We start from the raw sequence: 19771 nt of genomic DNA, 5'->3' as shown, positions 1-19771 counted from the left end.
TAATTTTATTTATTTTAATTTTTTCTTATATAATACCTCGTATAATATTTTATAAAATTATATATTAATTATAAAATAATAAGAGATCATTTAACAAAAAAATTATATCTTATAAAATGAGTAAGAATTGAGACAAATATAGATGGACTGTATAACATTTTTTTTTTAACTTTTATTTACCTAATGTAATATATAACACATTCATTAGTTTATTTTTTAAAAATTTGAAATTAAGAAATAATTTTATAAAAATATTATATACTATATTAAATGAACAATAATTAAAATAGATATTTATGAGATGTTTAATATTTTCTATTTAAAATAAATATCAATATATGTGTTTTGAATTTCCAATATATATTGGTTGAGTAATCCATTAATCTTTTATCATATATGAATATTGCAATTTATTAATTAATATATTCATTTGATTTGGGGAGGTAAAATATATCTATTTCTTAAATCCCCCCAAAAAAAAAACTCATGTTGATATCGATTTCATTTCATTTTAAGCTTTTTGGTTTAGATTTTTTTTTGCCAAAGCCTCCTTTTTAGGCTCTAAATCACAGTAGACGAATAATTTTATGTGTTTTATTATTATTTAGTTATTTATAAAAATAATCTATATCTCTATATCAAAAAAATTACAATTTATGGATTTATATTGATGATTTATCCTATTAATATTTTTTTAATTTCTCCAACATTTTTTCGCCCATGCAAGTAAAAATATTAGAAGTGTTAAGTCTTCTTTTAAACTCCACTCAAAAAAATCTGATGCACAATCCATTCTTTACATGAACGCCTGAGCTGGTACATTAAGATCAACCGAGTTTCTAACCTTATAATAAAAAATATACCGTCCAGAAATAGGTCAATATTATATTAGGACAAGCAACTTTTTCTTGTTTGGTTACTTCAAACAAGTAGTAACACAAACAGGTGAGAAAAACAGGAAATCCCAGCTACAATTCTGATACAGCCCATTCACTCGGGTTTAGTTATTATTTTTCAGCAATTACAGCACAAGTACTTCATCTCAATTCGGACAACGTCTCCAGATCCTCTTCCACCACAGTAACCAAGTATGTATTGTCCGAATTCCTCACCGAACAATTGGCACGAACTTCCCCTTGTGTACCTGTCAACACACTCAACTGCCCCATCTTGATCATTGAAAACACGAACTTTTCAAAGAACAGGGATTGATTAACAGCAAAGCTTTTAACAATGTCCCTTGTCCTTGTGTCCGTGTACAAATCTTGATCCGAGGTAAACAAACCTTGGCGATTCATGAGATCAACATAATACTTGTTGTCAAACCTATCAGGGGATCTAATATCCAACACTGTAGTATTAGTGTAGTTTGATGTAGGGCAAGTTCCCTTGAGGTCACTAGCAAAAGTTTTGTCCATTGTAGGATCTTGGGTTGGATACAATCGGTCTTCGAAAGAGGTACAATGGCTAATACCGATTGTATGGCCGCCGGATAGGGCTACAACGTCGGTGGCATTCAGGTTCTTGGTGGCTAGGGAAGTGAGGAGTGTGCTAGTGTTAGAACTGGGTGCTGGCAGGTTAGCCAAGGTTGCATTTCGCGTTGCGAAGGTTAGTCCATCTCGTCTTCCCAGTGGAATATCATAATCAGGGCCACCTGACTATAACATTACCAGGAAAAAAAAAACATTGCATAGGGAAAAAAAAACAAAAAGAATTAGCAACTATGCAATTTTGAAGAAACATTAGAACATCCTATTATATGCTAGAATTTACATTATATATACAAGAAATTTAACTTGTGGCAAACATAGTTATAAATATCTAATTTTCTTAAAAATAAATAAAATGGAAGAAATCAGAATATTCTAAAATATTTTAAGGAAATTTATATATATATATATATATATATATTGAGAGAGAGAGAGAGAGAGAGAGAGAGAGAAGAGAGAGAGAGGGGGGTGTTTTATACTTTACTAATAATTTATCTGTTTTCACTCGTAAGTAATGCCCAATGAGAGAAAAGTCGTCCATCTTGTGTGTACTTTGCACGAGTGACTATCTTTGCTCACAGTGCAACCATTTTCTTCTTTGTTTTACCTACTTTTATAGTGACCATCACAAGGTCATTCATTAAGGTAACTAACTAGTATGAGGTAGTTTGAAAATGACGTCTCTATAAATAACTGTGAGTGGCTATCAAGAGGGTTATTACTGTATAGGCATGTGTATGTCTCTGGAAAATGATAGCTATTAGCTAATTGACAATAGGATTCATAATTTATCATTTGATGGGGCTAAGTTGAAATATTATTTTCTAAATTTTATGGGATATAATTATAAGGTGCTTAATTTAGAAATTTGATGTATTAGTGAATAACCATATTAAAATGTTTAATAAAAATTTAAAAACTAATAGTTGATAACTGATTTAGTCTCAATCAGCCGTCGATTGTATCAGTTTTATTTTAGAATTTTTTTTTTATCTGATAACTAATTTGATTTTTTAGTTATTTGAATACTATTATTTTTATTAAAATTTACTAATAATAATTTATTTTAAATTGATTTTATATAATTAAGTTTTTATATTTTAAAATAAATAGTTATTAAATTAAAATTATTCTTAATTATTTAAATAATTATAATATTTAAAATTATGATATTTAAAATTAGCAAAATTTAAATTTAAATTTAAATTTTTAAAATAATTTTTATTAATATTTTTAATAATAAATACAATTGAACTAATAAAATTAATTATAAATTTTTTAGTTATTTTTATTAATTTATATCATTAAATATAATATAATAAAATAGAATATATTTAATAATAAATTATATATTTAATAGTCATTTAACAAATAATAATCACTGATAAGTTTATCGGCTATGCAGCTGAATTAAATAAGCCTTAATTCTTCAAAATCTGTTTTTATTTTAATTAAGCTAAATGGTCATGGATAAGAATTCAAATCACACCGACCGACAGAAAAGAAAGTTAGTTGGACTTTGGGTAAGGGCGCCAAGAGGTGTACCCAATTGTCCAGCCAATTGGGTTCTGGTGCTGGTGAAAATCAGCATGCCTGGCAGCCAACTGGTATATTACACTGCTTCTAAATTTTCTTTTCTCTTTTCTAAACAAAATCTGGCTATAAGTATTAATTGTTAGATTGGCATGCAAAAATTATTGAAGAAAGTACAAAATTTGAACTTATATTTTCGCCTTTTGATATAAAAGATGTTGTGTTTTTTTTTGTAATATTTTAGTATTTTGAGAATTAAAATATTAATAATTTAAATTTAAATTCATTAATATTATTAATTAAATAGTTGTTATTCATTTATTGCTAATTGGTTGTGATTTCACCGTTATTCTACTCCTTACTAATTTAACTTTCATCCAATACTAGGCATGTCAAATTTTATAGAGTTTAGAAAGAAAAATAAAAAAAATAATTTCATAATTTAATCTTTACTTTAATTTCAGTAAATTCTAATGAGTTCTAAATGATCTGATAAAATTAGAAAACTCTATATTTTATCATTTATCTGTAGAGAAATTTTTCAGATTCAGTCTACCATATCATTTATAGACTAAATTAATTATATAGTGATATGTGACTTTATTTATGTATATCTATTGAGGTCATTATTTTTGAATAATGGATAATTATAATTTCAAAAATGATCAGATGCCAGACTTTGAATGTTAGGCACAAAGTCTGAAGTGCTCCCATAGTTGACCTAATGCCCGTAAAACTTTCATGATATAATTAACCGTTGTTATTAAGAACGAGCTAATCGGATAAACTATTTTTTAATTTCAGTAAATAGAAGATATTCAAAGATTAGAGATATATTAGAATATTCTAATTAGGCGTGGACGCATCCTAATCATGTAATTTGGTCTTGAATCATATTCTTAATCAATCGATAATTTATTCATTGTGTAATTAGTTCCACCAAATTATAAATTAAATACAGGTTGTTGATCCAAATTATAATTAGAAATGAACTAAAATCCAGTTTTATGGAAAGCTTACGAAGGATGACTTACAATATCTCTACGTCAATTAAGGTAAATTAACATGATGATTAGTATTAGGATGTAAAGGCTTTCTTTTTCTTTCTTTTTTTTTTTAGAGTTATTTTCATTTTGGAATATTAGAAGGAATCACTTTGGGTAAAGTCAATTTTTGTTAAGACAGCAAATTGAAGCTGTCAAAAAGTGGGAAACAGGCAGCAAGACAATAAAGAGCCATATTGCAAAGCCTTCAATTGTCAATGTTCTTGATAATAAAGTCCTAAACGTGACAGACAATCCAAAGACTTGAAGTTCATCTACAAGATTTTTTTTCTTTTTTTTTTTCTAAAAAAAATTATTTAAAAAGTAATTTAATTAGTTTTGAATTTTACCCTAAATTACTAAGTCAAATATCTATTTTATATATATATATATTTAGAATTAATTTAGAACGTATCGGATAAAATTTTCATGACCGGCAAAATATTTCTTTAAAAGTTTTAATACAACTGCATATCCAAAATTTGAACTCAAAACTTTAATCAAATTAGAATATACTCTTACTTGTTAAACTAGAAAAGAATTTTTACCATCAGTTATGCGCTATTGAATTAATATTTATTTATTTATTAATTCATATAAAAGTTTTGTACTGTATACTATTAATATCTACTTGAAGAAAAAGGCATTGCAGTAGCACGCTTGTACCGCAAATATTTTGGGTACAAGTAACTGAGTTAATTAAAAGAAAATGCTAAAGGATCTCCACAAAGTAATATTCTCCTTAAAGATCATAGTCTAGTTATTAAAGTTTGATAATTTTAACTAAAATAACTTTAATTCGTGAGGTGAAACAGAGGTTGAGCACCAACATCAATAATTTCTTTTTTGACATTAGTACCCTCATTGATTTACGCTAGAGATTAGGTATAAACAGACTGATCAGTGCAAGTGAACAATTTAATGCATATATCAATTGGAAAAGGTGTAATAAGTCCTTTCAGTTTTAAAGGGTACACACTTGAATTTAATATACATCTCGGATTTTAAAGATGTAATTAAATTATTTTAAAAATTAAATATTTAATTATATTTTAGTAAATAATTTAAAACTTTATTTGTACCTTTTCCCTATCTAAATCTAATCATCACCGCAGCCCCGAGCCCAATTAGATTAGCAATTCATGGAATGCCTTCTAATTACAGCATATACTGTTATTCCATTCTCTTTTTAGAAGGAAATCATTTTGCAATAAGAAATGGCAAAAAAATTTGTTAAGGAAACTTCTTATATGTCTGCAATGAAATTAAGAAAAAGAAATTAAAATAAAAGGAGATGAGAGAAGTAACTTACCAGGGCAACAGAATCGCGAGCGGCAATAGCGACTATATCAGAACAAGAGACGATACGGCCGCACTCCTCATGCACCCGCTGGCGCAGGTCGTCGATGATCTTAAATGCCTGTTGCCGCAAGCTCAGATTGGGCGGCGCTTCCTGTTCGCTTGGTCCGCTTGCCGATCCATCAAGCAACACTGATCCGTCACATCCCTGTGTGTACGTACGTACGTACAATACAATTAATTAAGTCGTCAGATTATAAGCACAGCCATATATATATATAATGCTTGAATCTCAGAAGAACAATGGAAAGTTTAACGTCTTCATCATCAATTAAAGACAAAAACAAATTAAAGAGGTTAGTCACAATTAGAATATAGTTTAATAGCTAATTAACTGCATGATTAACTAATTACCTGAACAAAGCAGTCATGAAAGTGGAGACGAAGCAAGCCAGCAGCTTGGCCAATGTCATGCTTGAAGACTCGCTCGAGTTGCTTTCTGATGATTGATTCAAGTTTAGGGCAGGTAGACTTGTAAAATGTCCATGAAAGACCGTCTACTATAGGAGGATAGCTGTATGCTTTAGTGGCACCACAAGTGCAGGAAGAAGCTAAGAAAAGGAAAAAGATCGAAAGCAGGGAAGTAAAAGATTTTGCACAACTAGCCATGGCTCGGTTTGTTTTTTGGGTAATTATTTTGTCCAAGAGAATCGAGAATGAGTGTTTATTTATAGCCAAACACTCCTTTTCATTTTCTTCAGTAGTCTTTTAATGCATATTCTTTCTTTTTTCATTCCCCTGGAACATAATGTAAAATAATTAAATAAGAGAAAAAGAATGTTTGAGACGGATAAAAAGATTTTAAATCAATCGTTTGATAATCAAGAAATAGTCTAATCCATCATTTTTAAAAAAAAATATCACCCTCTAATATTTTTAAAATTTTGATAATTTTCAAAATTTATTATTTTAAAAAATAATAGAATATTATATTAAATTTTTATTTTAATATTATTATTCTTAGTAAATTTATATTATCTTAAAAAATCATACATAATTTTAAACAAAAAAATTGAACTATTAATTTCTTGTTCTTATATCTAATTCAAATGATGAAATTCTTAAGATTTATAAATTTTAGAATTTTTCGACTCAAATGAAGTTTAAAAAATTTCACTATTGAATTTATTAAAAATAATATAATAAAGAGAAAAGGAGAGAAAAAAAAAAAGAAAAAAAGACTATCAAGTCTCGTGGAATTTAAGAGCCAACAAGCATAAGACCGTAATTATTAATTATTTTCTTTATATTGCGACTAATCACCGAGAGTAATATATATTTCAAATATTTTATATTTAAAATAAAAAGTAATATAATTTTTAATTTCATAACTAGTTTTATATATTTTTCATCATATAATTCATATATAGCATCAAAAATTATTAAAATCAATTACCCGGTTCGTGTTTTGGAGGTTTTCGTGCGGTGGACACAAGTCTTGCTTTTCATATGAATACCCCCAAAACTATTTAATACCTTTAAATTGACCAACTTTTACAAGTCTTCCATATTACATTTTCACTTTCAGAATTACTTTTTAGGGTGAGAAGTTACTCGGAAAATAGAAGTGTAAAAGGAACATATAAAGGAAGAGACAAGGTCAAAAAGATATAAAGGTAATTAGGACTTATTGTTAACCAATAAAGCCAAGGTTAGGTGCATTTGGAAGCAAAATGACCCTTTTGATTAATTAAACTATGCCATCTATTATTAGGAAAGTTATTTTGTATATACCAAACTAATTAAAATGCAACTACAATTTACTTCAAATAGTGTATATATTTATCTATAAAATTTTAATCTTTTAAACTTCCATCATCCCCTTATTTTGAGGTTATATTCAAAATTCCAAAATCTTCCTAATTTAATATTGGCACCATATTGAAAGAAATCAAATAAAGACACAATCATTTATTATTGTTATTATTATACAAAAATCTATAAAAAGAAAAGAAAAAGAAATTTTTTGAACTTCATAGTGTTAAGAGTCACCCCATAACTCAAATTCATTGAAAAAAATAAACAAATTGTTTGGTTTATGGATTTTGTGCAGCTGATTATTTTTTATTAAAACTTATATTAATATTTTTAGTAAAATTTAAAAATTAGCGATTGAAACTATAGCTGATTTAGAGAGTATTTTGGTTTAGAAAGTGTGTTAGTTTAAAGATTTTGTACATATAATAATTATTTATCACTAAATAACTATATTTAAATATTTAGTAAAGACTTAAGAATCTAAAAACTGATTTAATGCTAATCAATTGTTGATTTTTGGAATTTTTAATTATTACATGATAATTAATTTAATTTTTTTTATTTGGATAATATTATTTTTATTATAATTGATTAATAATAATTTATTTTAAATTAATCTCATATAATTATTTTTTATAATTCATGATAAATATTTATACTTAATAATTAAATAATTGTAATATTTATTATAATATTTGAAACTAAAATTTTTCTATTAGTGAACTTAAATTTTAATCCTTATTTTAAAATTATCTTTAATAATAAATACATTTGAGCTAAATAAATTTAACTATAATATTTTTAATTATTATAAACTGTTTCTATTAATTTATATTACTAAAAATAATATAATAAAATAATATATATTTAAAAATAAATTATACACTCGATAATTATTTAATACAATAAATACTAATGAATTTTTTTATTTAATTTGTCTTTGAGTCACAGCTACTAATTGTAGAACTAAAGAGGCCAAAAATTACGGAGGACCTGGAAAAGTATAAGCTTTGAAACAATGAAATTGGGTGAAATCCAATAATAGTTGGTTGGGTGTTGCTGCCGGTAGAAATGACATAAGCTAGACTATATAGAAATTATTAAAACGGCACCGTCTCCATGATGGATATGTTTTCAACATCGCAACTCTTCAAAATATTTCTAACCTTAGAAAAGAGTTTTTATATTTATTCTTTTAGCAACTTTATAAAAACTTTAAAGAAACGTTTGAAAAGTTATGAAAACCTAGAAATTGTTTAAAAGTTTTGTGCACTTTTTCTTTTTATTATATATTTATTTATTTATTTGAAATTCCTATTTATAGAAGGGAATTGAATTCTTTTCTATTTAAATATGGTAATAAATGGTACTAACAATTGTTACAACCTCATTTTAATAAAAATAATTATATTGATTATTAACTGTACAATAAGAAAATTGGAAAAGAGGATAGGATAGATAAATTTTTAGATAGTATTTATATTAGTTAGTATTTAATAATGAGTGGTTAATAATAAAAAATTAATTAATATATATAATAATATTTAATAAATAATATTAGTATTAATATTTAATTTATTTATCGTGACAAGTGAGTCTAAGTAAGAATTTTTTGAAAAAAATATTAATTGACAATACAATTTATGTTGTGACAAGAAAATAATAAATAATGTGAGTTAACCATCATTTACTTCTAACCAAGGAAATTTATTTTTATTTTTTTAGGCAAACTTCTAACCAAGAATTGGGTCATACAAAAATGTAAAATCTGAGATGCAAAAAGAAAATTAGAAGAAGATAGTGAGAAAGTGGTCGAGTGGGGGATATTAAGGTCATAATAAAGAAGAAAGAAGTTATTAAAGTAAATTTGATTAATTATATTATCGAAACTAATTCCCTCTTTTTAACCCTATAATAACATAAGACACAATTAATTTTTAGACATTAAAAAGACCACTTTAACTCTTTTCAATTTGCGCATTTTGCATTATAATTGTGCTATTTATTTTAAAGAGTATAATTTATATAAAAAATAATATTTTAAAATATAAAAAATAAAATATTTTATTTAAATTTAATATATTTTTATATTTTATTTTGTACATTACTTTTATTTCTATAAATATTAGAATTTTAATTTTTTTATTTTTATTTTTACAGTGTATTTATTAAATATAAAATAAAGAGTAAAATTTCACTCTTTTATATTAGAAAGTCATATTAATTATATATCTTATATCCAAAAAATAAAAAAATAAAAAATATTATTTTAAAATATAATTTATTAAAAATTTGATATATAAAAAATATATTTAATTAGGGAGGTGTAATGCAAGTCAACTTAACATCTATCTTCAATAAAAAGAAAATTTTCGTCCGTTCTGGGCCTTTGTTTGATTCTTTAGCCCAAATACAACGCTTAAAAAGAATAAAAATACAACAAATCAGTCCTTTTCTTTCCCTAAATTTTCATTTAGAACAAAGAAAAGAAAATCAAATCCTAAAGTTTTTTCTCTAGTTTCATTAATTTAAAACTGAAATTAAATCTGGGCTTCCATATTTTCTTCTGGACTTTCTCTAAAAGTAAAAAAAAAAAAATATTTGTTAAAATTTATTAAAAAATTATTTTATTTAAAATACATTGACAAACTAATATGGAATTCATTTAAAAACTCTATATTGTGAAAATATAGTTTAGATATAATTAATTCTACACAAATTTAAATTTATAAATATCTAAATTAATATTACTTCACATAAATTTTAAATTTATCAATAAATTTTAATCAAAGTATAAAAAAAAAAAATTGATTTTATTATTTGGGCTGTCTTTTGACCCCTTGAATAGCTAAGAAACGTTGGAGGCAACAAATTATGCAGTTATTTCATCAAATCAAAGTTAATATTAATCCAATTAGAAAATAGAAAAATATAAGGACATAAAACACACAAAAAACATCCAAATAACAAAGAGAACACAAAAAAGACGTATGGGATTAGCTTTAGATGGTTGGACTGGCAATTTGAGTTATACTCTGGTGTCAAATAAATAAATAAATTATAATCTGACTTATTTATTAATTTGTGTTAAAATGTTTTTATATTTCAATCAAAACTGCTTAATATTAGAAATGTGAATTTATATAATTTATTTAGCCTATTTAAAAATATGCAAATTAAAACTTGACTTATACAATATAACATGTATAAATCTATTTAAATATATTTAATTATATAATACTTAATTTACAGATAAAGAATTTTAGAATCCCATCGAGATAGTTTAGTATTCACACGCGCTTAGTGAGATAATAAATATATATATCTTAATTTGAATAATATTTTAACTTTAATTTATTTCCATTTTTAATTAAAAAAATTCAAGTAGTGTAGAAGATAAAATTTAAATTAAACAGTCTCACAGGGGATTTTAGTTGCTTGAAAGGCCATGGTACTCTTGTTATATGCCATTTTCATTAGATAACAGCAAATAGTGGCCAAGCCATTACTGAGTCTAGTTGGTGTGGAATTGTCCATGATTGAGACTATTGATGTTGAGTTTAGTGCTTCAAAAACCATTACTATAGTGATTACTTGCCAGTGTCATTTCCCAACTATACTTTGAGCCTATGTCACCCCTTGGTACAATTATTTCGAGATGACATTTGAGTCTTCTTCAATTATTATTGATACAAATTATGCCCTATAATTATTATTATATAACTAGACTAAATTTTCAATTAGTAACACGAATAAATTAGCACATTTTTCACCCTTATTAGTAGGACTGCCAAAAAATCTAATCCAATCGTAAAATTATTTACTCCACTTCATTTTCTGATTTTTCATGAGATAGGAATAAATATTTCAAAATTCACCCTCTATATTACAAACTCTTTCCTTTTAGCCATGCTTTGTTGCAAGATTTAATTTTGGCCCGTTTTATAAAAAATATGTATCATGAAATTATTTTTCTAAAACTTTATTGTATTTCCAACTATAATATTTAATTTCATTTAATTTGATAAAAATTTATCACAAAATATCAACGTCTTAACATATAATGATTGCTATGATTAATATCGTATGATTTTAATTTGTATCTTTTCAAAACTAAAAAATTTACTTTTAAAAATTAGTATAAAAATATCAGAAAAACCGCTATTTATAGTTTTTCTAAGCTGTGAAAACTTATTTTTGTTTTGTTTTAAAAAATAAAATAATAAAAAAACACATATTTTATTGTGCATATTTTGTTTCGAAAACTAAACAATAAAAGTTATATACAAAAATTGGTATCAAACAAAACAGGCAAAAAACTTAATACAGGTAAATTTCTTAGTAGGTCAGGTGGACTGTCCATTTCAGCACCGTTAGGATCTTGCCGCATCACCTAAGACAACTAATCGGACTGTGAAGATGAGTTCAGTGGCAAAAAATACTAATAAAAAAAATATAAATGAATAGACTAATAAAAGCATTATATATTACATCACGTACATAAAAGTTAAGACAAACATTAATAGATTATATAGCATTACTCGTTCTAAATATATATAAAAAAAAATACTATACAATCCATCTATATTTGTCTCAATTCTTACCAATTTTACAAAATAAAATTCTGTTATTAAAAAATCTCTTATTATTTTATAATTAATATATAACTTTATAAAAATATTATATAAAGTATTATATAAGCAAAAATTAAAATAAATAAAATTGTGATATTTGCATTTTATAAATAAAATTACCAAGTAATGTGGAGTGAAACATTAAAATTATCATCGTTCAAGTATAACAACAACAAAAAGGATACCAACTTTTGTTAGTAGAGAATTGATTACATATTTGTATAATTTACATCAGAATCTATTGTACCAGAAAATTGATTACATATTTATAAAAAATTTACATAAGATTCCCCTTTTTTTTGCATGAACATGAGATCCTATTTCATTATCAAATGACAATAATGCAATAATAATACTTGTATTGTTTTTACGTGGGATTTTATTTTGGAAATCATCATCAAATGAAAACAATGCAATAATAACTCATAATTATATTATAAAAATAGCAAAAGGATTCCTTTTTTTTCTTATAAATACAAACATAACTCATTTTTAAAATCTTATTGAAATTAAAAGATGTATATTTACTATCAAACAAAACGTATAAATATACAACATCAACGATTTTTGAATATTTATAAGGCATAGTGAGATTTATTTTTAATTATTTTGTGTAACAATTAAAAATATAATTGACGTTTATAATAAAGATTAAAAGTATTAAATTTAAAAATATTAAAATTATATTATTGTCATTATTATTATAATATTATTATTAGTTCATTTAGAATTTATAAAATATTAATAGATTTTATTTAATTCAAGATATATAGACCTAGATTATCATTTCAATGATTCTTGAAAATATTCTTTTTTCATTATTTTAAATCTATACAATTAGATAGAAGAAATGTTAGTGAATTTTAACGCCATTTAAAAAGAGATTAATTTATAATAAATTATATAAACAGAATTAATGAGTAAGAGAGAGAGAGAGAGAGAGAAACATTCTCCATTTCTCACACACCCAATGACCCAACACACAACAACACAAAGTCCCTAAATTCCAAAAAAAAAAAACTTATAAAACCGCCATCTCTCTCAGATCGTTTCTCTTTCTCTCTCTTCTTTCATTCATTGAGTCAGTGTAATAATTTTCACCAAATTCAAAATCCCCAAAAACCCACCTCCGAAAGCCCCCTTTTTCTTTTCTCACTCTCTTTCAAAACCCACTGATTTATACTATCGTTTTTTCTCTTATTTCGTTTTTGGGTGTTTTTATTTTTAATGAGATTGAATTCAAATGAACAGCAAGTTTGAAATCTTCAACTCCGTGCCTGCGTAGTAACTGGAACAGAGATAATAGCAGGGAGTGAAGCGGCGCGTGTGGCTTGTTCTCATGGCTAAGCGCGTTTATGAAGTGTGGAAAGGAAGTAATGTAAGAGGAGCCTTTTTTATTATTATTTTATTTGTTAAACTGCTTTGATTGTTTTTGTTTTGAATCTTAGTTAAAGTTTGGATTTTAGCATCTGGGTATTGTTTAGATTTCTGGAGTCTTTTCTGGGTTTTGTTTGTCTTAGTTCTTTTTCTTTTAGCCTCATTGTTCTCTAATGTGTTCTATTTTGTCCTGTGTTTAGTGGTTCACTGCTTTAGTTATTTCGAGGGTTTGTTATATTGCTTTCTAATGAGTGCATTTATTTTCCTTTTTCTGAGTTGGTAAGTGATTGGCCTTTTAAAGCTCAATACTTTATTTTTAGAAGTTTTGTTTTTTGTGATTTTTTATTTTCATTTGATAAGCAAACAGAGTCTGATTTATTGGGTGCTAAGGGCTAGTGAGAGTTTGAATCAAGGAACGGAGTTTTTTTGTTGAAATTATGCGCGATTTTCAATTTTGTGATGAGCTTCTTTTTGATTTTCTTTTCTTTTTTCCTAAAAGACAGTTCAACAAATGCTTTGTTAATTGTTATTGAATTGTGAGCATAAAATTAGTTCTCATGATGCTTTTTCTTATTGCTTTTAGCAAGGATTGTTGGAGATGTGATTTTAATATTATTACTGTTGGGTTTTGTATGTGTAGTTTCTACCTTGTTAATATCTAAATACATGTAATTTATGACTATGAGTCGAGACACCTTTTGCAAACATTTTACCTTTAGTTTTTGATTTTTTTTTTTTAAACTTGGAAAGAAAAAGCAACTATAATAAGACATAGTTTCCAATACTTATTTTATTAGTACGAATCTTTTTGTGTGCATCAGAAGGCTCTTGGAATGATTGGTTTTTTATTTTCCATGTCAAAGTTTCTTCTGTGTTACTACTGTCTTGTATTACAGTGGTGTTGATGAATAAATGAGTTTGATAGGTGATGTTTTGCTTGAGAAAGCAGTTTGGTTTCTTCTGCTGTAATTTTGACATGCTGAAGTATTGAGGCTTAAGAATGATTTGGTGGAACCATTTATGAGGTATTGTGCTTGGAAATAATTTCAAGCAGGAGAGATGGGATGTTGTTACCAAATAAGGATGAAGGTGTTCCCTGTGCATAAGTCTCCTTGCTTTACAATGTCTGGGTGAGAATTGTCTACTATGTGCTACCTTCCGTCTCTTTTTTACAGGGAGGCTGTAGGATGATTTCGATAAAGATGAATAAGAGCATAGCCATTTAGCATGGTATTGGTACCACTGGGGATAAGTCACTCTTGCATCTTATGTTAAAGTTATTATAACCCAATTAAGCGTGGTAAGAAGTATAAAGGAAAGACAACTATAGCAAGTTGTCTTGCTTCTCATCTTTTAGGAACTTCCAATTTGAGTAATCTTGTTTCGTTAGCGATAGGCTATAGAACTAGTCATTGGACGCAAATGTTATCATGCTTTATGTAGAAAGGGAAAATGAGAAGCTTTATTTATTTATTTTTTTCTTAATTGATCTGGAGCTACATTAGATAGGTACCATGGGGTTTTGAGAAAGAGTATGATTAAGCTACTAAGGTGTGTATTCTAGGATTCAAGGTGGTGTACAGTGTAAATGGTTGAAAAGGTGTAGGAAAATCTTCTAGTAATATCTGTTATTAAACTCTTAAAGCTTTTTCAATCATTCTGGTCTTTTGTTAAGTTTGTGCATGTAGAGCTTTCTATTCTTCTAGCAAATTTTTTTTGCAATTGTCTTCCTGTTAATGTACAAGTATTTAAATTAATTTTTTTTTTCTTTTGTCTTCATTTTAGCTGACAACTTGATCAAACTGTAAGTTGAATTATGTGCCAAGACATGCAAAGTAGATAAGACAACTCTTTTTTTGTTTGGAAAGAGTACTAGCTTTCCTGCATTGAATCACAATTTGCAGCTTGGTAAAAACAAAAGGGATTCTGTTTACTAGATTTTCATGTTTGTATTTGAAGTTCAGTTGAATCTTATAAGTTTTCTGAAATTTATCAAAACCAAGTTGCTACACAACCAAAATAGATATGCTTTCCATGTTAAGGGCAGTGAAGATTCCAAAGCACCTTTCTACAAAGGACAAGAATATTTAGAGTCCTTATGAAATTTCTAGTTTTTTTTTATTTAACTATTAGTTCCACAGCTAAGCTTATAGTTGGGCTAATAAGAATTCAACACACAGTTTAAGTTTTCCTTGTTTCTGTTGGTCATTCAATAACTTGAAATATCCCAAATATCATGAATCTAATGATAGGAAGGCAATAGAGCTTTCTTAATTCTTGTCCTTATTTGATGTCATATAGAAGAGTTTGAGCTGTATATAGATTTGAAATATTCAGAAAGCTCTGGACTGAGCATAGCTTTGAAGTATTTTCCTGTAAATTCTTCTTTTGCTCTTTGTCTCGCGCTATCTGTTTTGTTTGTATATTGTGTTTGGTTATCAAGTTCTTATAAGGAGATAACTGTTTGTCTGGTCAGCAGCTTTGAACAGGATAAACACCCATAGGTTTTAGTAGACAAGGAGATTGGTTGAGGACTTGCATTGTTTGCATTTAATGTTTTAGGACACTGAATCTCATTCTTATCTTTTGTATTGCTCATTTTCTGTAGTTATTGTCAGTTTTGAATAAGACTCTTTAGTTTACTAGTACTATTTCCTGTCACTAGAAGCTTGAATATTTGTACATTTTGTGTACCTTGATTTGTCAAGTCATTAAAATCTGATACATTCGATTATCTATTATGCTGTGAGGTATTCTAGTGCTAATTGTTGGTCATCCTTTGCAGAAGTTCATACTTGGTGGAAGGTTGATCTTTGGACCTGATGCTCGGTCTCTGATTGTCACATTATTGCTGATCATTGTTCCAGTTGTTATCTTCTGTGTATTTGTTGCGAGGCATCTTCTCCATGAATTTTCACCATACAACGCAGGATATGCAATTCTGGTGGTAGCCATTGTCTTTACAATCTATGTAAGTTTGCTTACTACCATGGTGCTTGACAATTGGTTGTTATTGTAGGAGTTATTAGGAACATCTTGTGCTTGAGTACATCCTCTACTTGTGGATAGATGACAGGCTGACAGGGTGCCTCTGTCATTATTAGCCAGTGTCCATCAACTTTAAGGTCCGCACAAATATTTTGACACCGGGCTGATCCTTTATCTGCTGAGGCTTCTTTTGGCCTATAGAATTATACAATTTAAGGAACTGAATTGCATCTCATTCTCGAGCACAAAATCTGGATTTTGGACAAAATAACTTTGATTCCTGAAATCCCACGTGGCACCTGCTAATAATTCAACTTATTGAATTAAAATAATCTGACCTGCAAGTATTTAGAATCCCTTGTAATTTTTTCTTGTGTCTTCACATAACCTGTAAATTTATATTTTTGTCTGTGCAACCGAAAAACTAATTGTTTTACAGCTAACATTCAGCTTTTCTGGTTATATTTATCTATTCTAGAAATTTTAATAGTTTAAATTTCCAGATTCATGTTTCACCTTAAATAAATTGCATGAATATGGGCATTTTGATGTGATACAAGCAATTTATTTTGGATCGGGGAATAGGAAAGCAGTTCCATTTTTTTCAATTTTTTTTCAAGTGTCTACCAAATTTTACCTGCCAAAACTTGATGGTCAAAAGTCATATTTTCTTCCTAGTTTTTGCAAGTGATGAATTTGTCATGGATGGATGTGCTTGCGGCATCTGCCATTGCCTTTTGATAATCTATTTATGAGTGTTAATATTTTGAATAAGGCGTATGTGGAAATATACTTTCTCAGATAAAGGTCTTCGGTTCCTGGCTGTACTTTTAACTGTTAAATTCTCTAGTAGAAGCCGTCATGTAGGCTTATGAGTATGTCTTAGATGATTTGTCTGGTCAAACTTCATTATCTGCATTGGTTATCTTCTGTAGCTTAAATCCCATGATTGTTTCTTGACAGGTGTTGGTTCTTCTTTTTCTCACATCAGCCCGGGACCCTGGTATTATTCCACGTAATTCACATCCGCCAGAGGAAGAGTTCCGCTATGATTCGTCAATGTCGGTTGAGGTTGGGGGACGACAAACACCGAGCCTTCAGTTCCCCCGGACAAAGGAAATTATGGTCAATGGCATTCCTGTTCGAGTGAAGTATTGTGACACATGCATGCTTTATCGACCTCCCCGTTGCTCCCATTGTTCCATTTGTAACAATTGTGTGGAAAGATTTGATCATCATTGCCCTTGGGTGGGCCAATGCATTGGTTTGGTACGCTGTTCGGATGGAATATAACTTAGTTCTGTTACTTTTCATTTGTGCGTTTCCAATTTTCTTTGTTTTGACTATTTGTTGTATTCATCATTCACTGCGGAGCTCATGTTCTAACTCTGTTTGTATTTTTGCATGCAGCGCAACTACCGTTACTTCTTTATGTTTGTTTCTTCATCAACTCTTCTTTGCATCTATGTGTTTTCCATGTCAGCCGTGTATATTAAAGTCTTGATGGATGATTATCAAAGCACTGTCTGGAAGGCAATGAAGGAATCACCTGCATCTGTCATACTAATGGCCTACTGTTTTATATCCCTCTGGTTTGTTGGTGGACTTACCGGCTTCCATTTGTACCTCATAGGCACAAACCAGGTTAGTTTACTTCTCTAATTTTGATTTGCAAGTGGATTCAAATTCAATGACTTTTAGTCAATCAAGATTGTTAGTAATAATGTTCTAGGGTTCTGATCCAAATTCTGTTGTTCTTTTTATGGTCTGTCGCAATTACTTTTGGATAGGAATGACAATGGGGCGGGTTTAGCCTTCCCCATCCCTGTCCTCTTTAAAGCGGGGTCGGGTCGGGTAAAACCCACTATATTATTTTATATATTTTTATTAATTTTTTTAAATATATTTATTTAATATGTTAACTATTATTAAGTATAATTGAAGAAATAAAGTCTAGATCTAAATAATATTTAATATTTTTTTTAAAAATTATATTAAAATTACTTTCATTTTATAAATAAAAATATATATATATATATATATATATATATATATATATATATATATATATATATATATATTTCGGGTATAGTTCGGAGCGGGTTACAGGGTGGAGTGGCTGAAACCCATCCCTGCCCCGTTACTAGTAGCGGGGTGGGTATTCCCTGTCCCGTTTAGGTCGGGTTACGGGTATTATCTACGGGTACAAGGTAAACATCTCTACTTTTGGATTTTGAATACAACAATCTAAGTAATTGAAATGTATTTTTGCAATTTTAAATTGCCATCAGTTTAATGCTCCGTGAATGACAAACCTAGACTCATTGTAGATTGGACCTACACATTCATAGTAGGTCAGTGTGAAGATTATTGAACATATGTCTATTTCTTACTTAATTAGAATGTGTTTTATTTCTAAAATGAGTTTTTGTTTAAGTTACTAACCATATGTATTGTTTGGGAATGATTATGGTTTCATAGTGGCAGTCCGTATGTATCTAGTAGCCGTATTCCCTTTCAGTTAAAATTTTGACATTTATGCCTCGATTAAGTATTTTTTACTTCTTTCAATCCAGACAACCTATGAAAATTTCCGGTACAGGGCTGACAACAGAATTAATGTCTACAATCTGGGTTGTATTCATAATTTTCTCGAGGTATTTTTTACTAAGGTTAAACCCTCAAAGAACAACTTCCGGGCTTTTGTTCAAGAGGAGGTACCGAGACCCCCGTTGCCAAGCACTCGGGAAGTAGAAGCTGAAGATTTAGGTGGGGATCCACGTTCTAAGGTGGAAGATGATCTAGAGATTGGTGAAGATCTTTTGAAAATCTCCCAACGTCGTAATATTGAAGAAATTGATGAGGACATACGCAGCAGAGGGAGTAATGGGCCTCCTCACAATACCTCAGAGGTGGACTCTGTTCTAAGTTCAGATCATCGAGCTCCCACAATTCGGTCTGATACTAGACATTCAAGTTGGGGAAGAAGAAGTGGGAGCTGGGAAATAGCGCCAGAGGTCCTAGCCAACTCTAATGTCACTGAAAGCAGAAACTACAGCACTCCTAAGGAACTGCGCCAATGATGATAGGTTGTTTATTGGCTGATCGAATAGCATGGCGTCTACCGGGGATGATCGCAAATTGTTTGGATGCTCTCTTCCTAGTTTTGAAGGAAGTTGCTTTTGATTAGAGACTTACAATTAATTATCTGATGGGAGCGAAAATCTATTCCCGGGTTTAGGCACGGGGGCTTATGTTATCTTTTTGGTGGGGGTTGCAGTCAATAGGAATGTGTTTGTAATTGTTTGAGAAGATAAGAGGATGCTGTTTTCTATTTTTGTTCTTTCTGGGTCCTCTAAATTCTTAAACATCTGCTACCTTGGATTGAATCTGTAGTGCTGGCTTTATTCTTTGTGTAAATAATTACTCAAAAGACTCTTTAAAATGTTCCCCCCATTTCTGAGTGGTGAACACTCCTTTTCCTCATCTCAGTCCTTTCTGCGGAGTCTGGACATTTTTCTTTTTCTAAAGCAACATCTTCTTAGGTCTTAGACAGTTAAAAGATCATGCGGGAGCCTAACAATTTTGG

The 19771-nt window shown here is 28.5% G+C and overlaps 2 protein-coding genes across 2 annotated transcripts; one reads left to right on the top strand and one right to left on the bottom strand.

The window, feature by feature from the left end:
* Positions 1 to 778: 778 nt before the first annotated feature.
* LOC8283183 (peroxidase 12) lies at positions 779 to 6090 on the bottom strand. The gene is made up of 3 exons (XM_048370515.1): positions 5780 to 6090; positions 5379 to 5573; positions 779 to 1658 (listed from the first exon to the last, which is right to left on the bottom strand). Exons 1-3 carry the CDS (start codon positions 6032 to 6034, stop codon positions 1038 to 1040), a joined length of 1071 nt encoding a protein of 356 aa, XP_048226472.1. The 5' UTR covers positions 6035 to 6090; the 3' UTR covers positions 779 to 1037.
* A 6648-nt stretch (positions 6091 to 12738) lies between these two features.
* On the top strand, positions 12739 to 19668 carry LOC8283181 (protein S-acyltransferase 8). The gene is made up of 5 exons (XM_015722489.3): positions 12739 to 13195; positions 15980 to 16165; positions 17146 to 17451; positions 17593 to 17826; positions 18759 to 19668. Exons 1-5 carry the CDS (start codon positions 13157 to 13159, stop codon positions 19263 to 19265), a joined length of 1272 nt encoding a protein of 423 aa, XP_015577975.1. The 5' UTR covers positions 12739 to 13156; the 3' UTR covers positions 19266 to 19668.
* Positions 19669 to 19771: the final 103 nt, after the last annotated feature.

This window comes from Ricinus communis, chromosome 2 (genome assembly GCF_019578655.1).
Source record: "Ricinus communis isolate WT05 ecotype wild-type chromosome 2, ASM1957865v1, whole genome shotgun sequence".
NCBI classification, from domain to species: Eukaryota; Viridiplantae; Streptophyta; class Magnoliopsida; order Malpighiales; family Euphorbiaceae; genus Ricinus; species Ricinus communis.
This window is presented reverse-complemented; position numbering and strand designations above follow the sequence as displayed.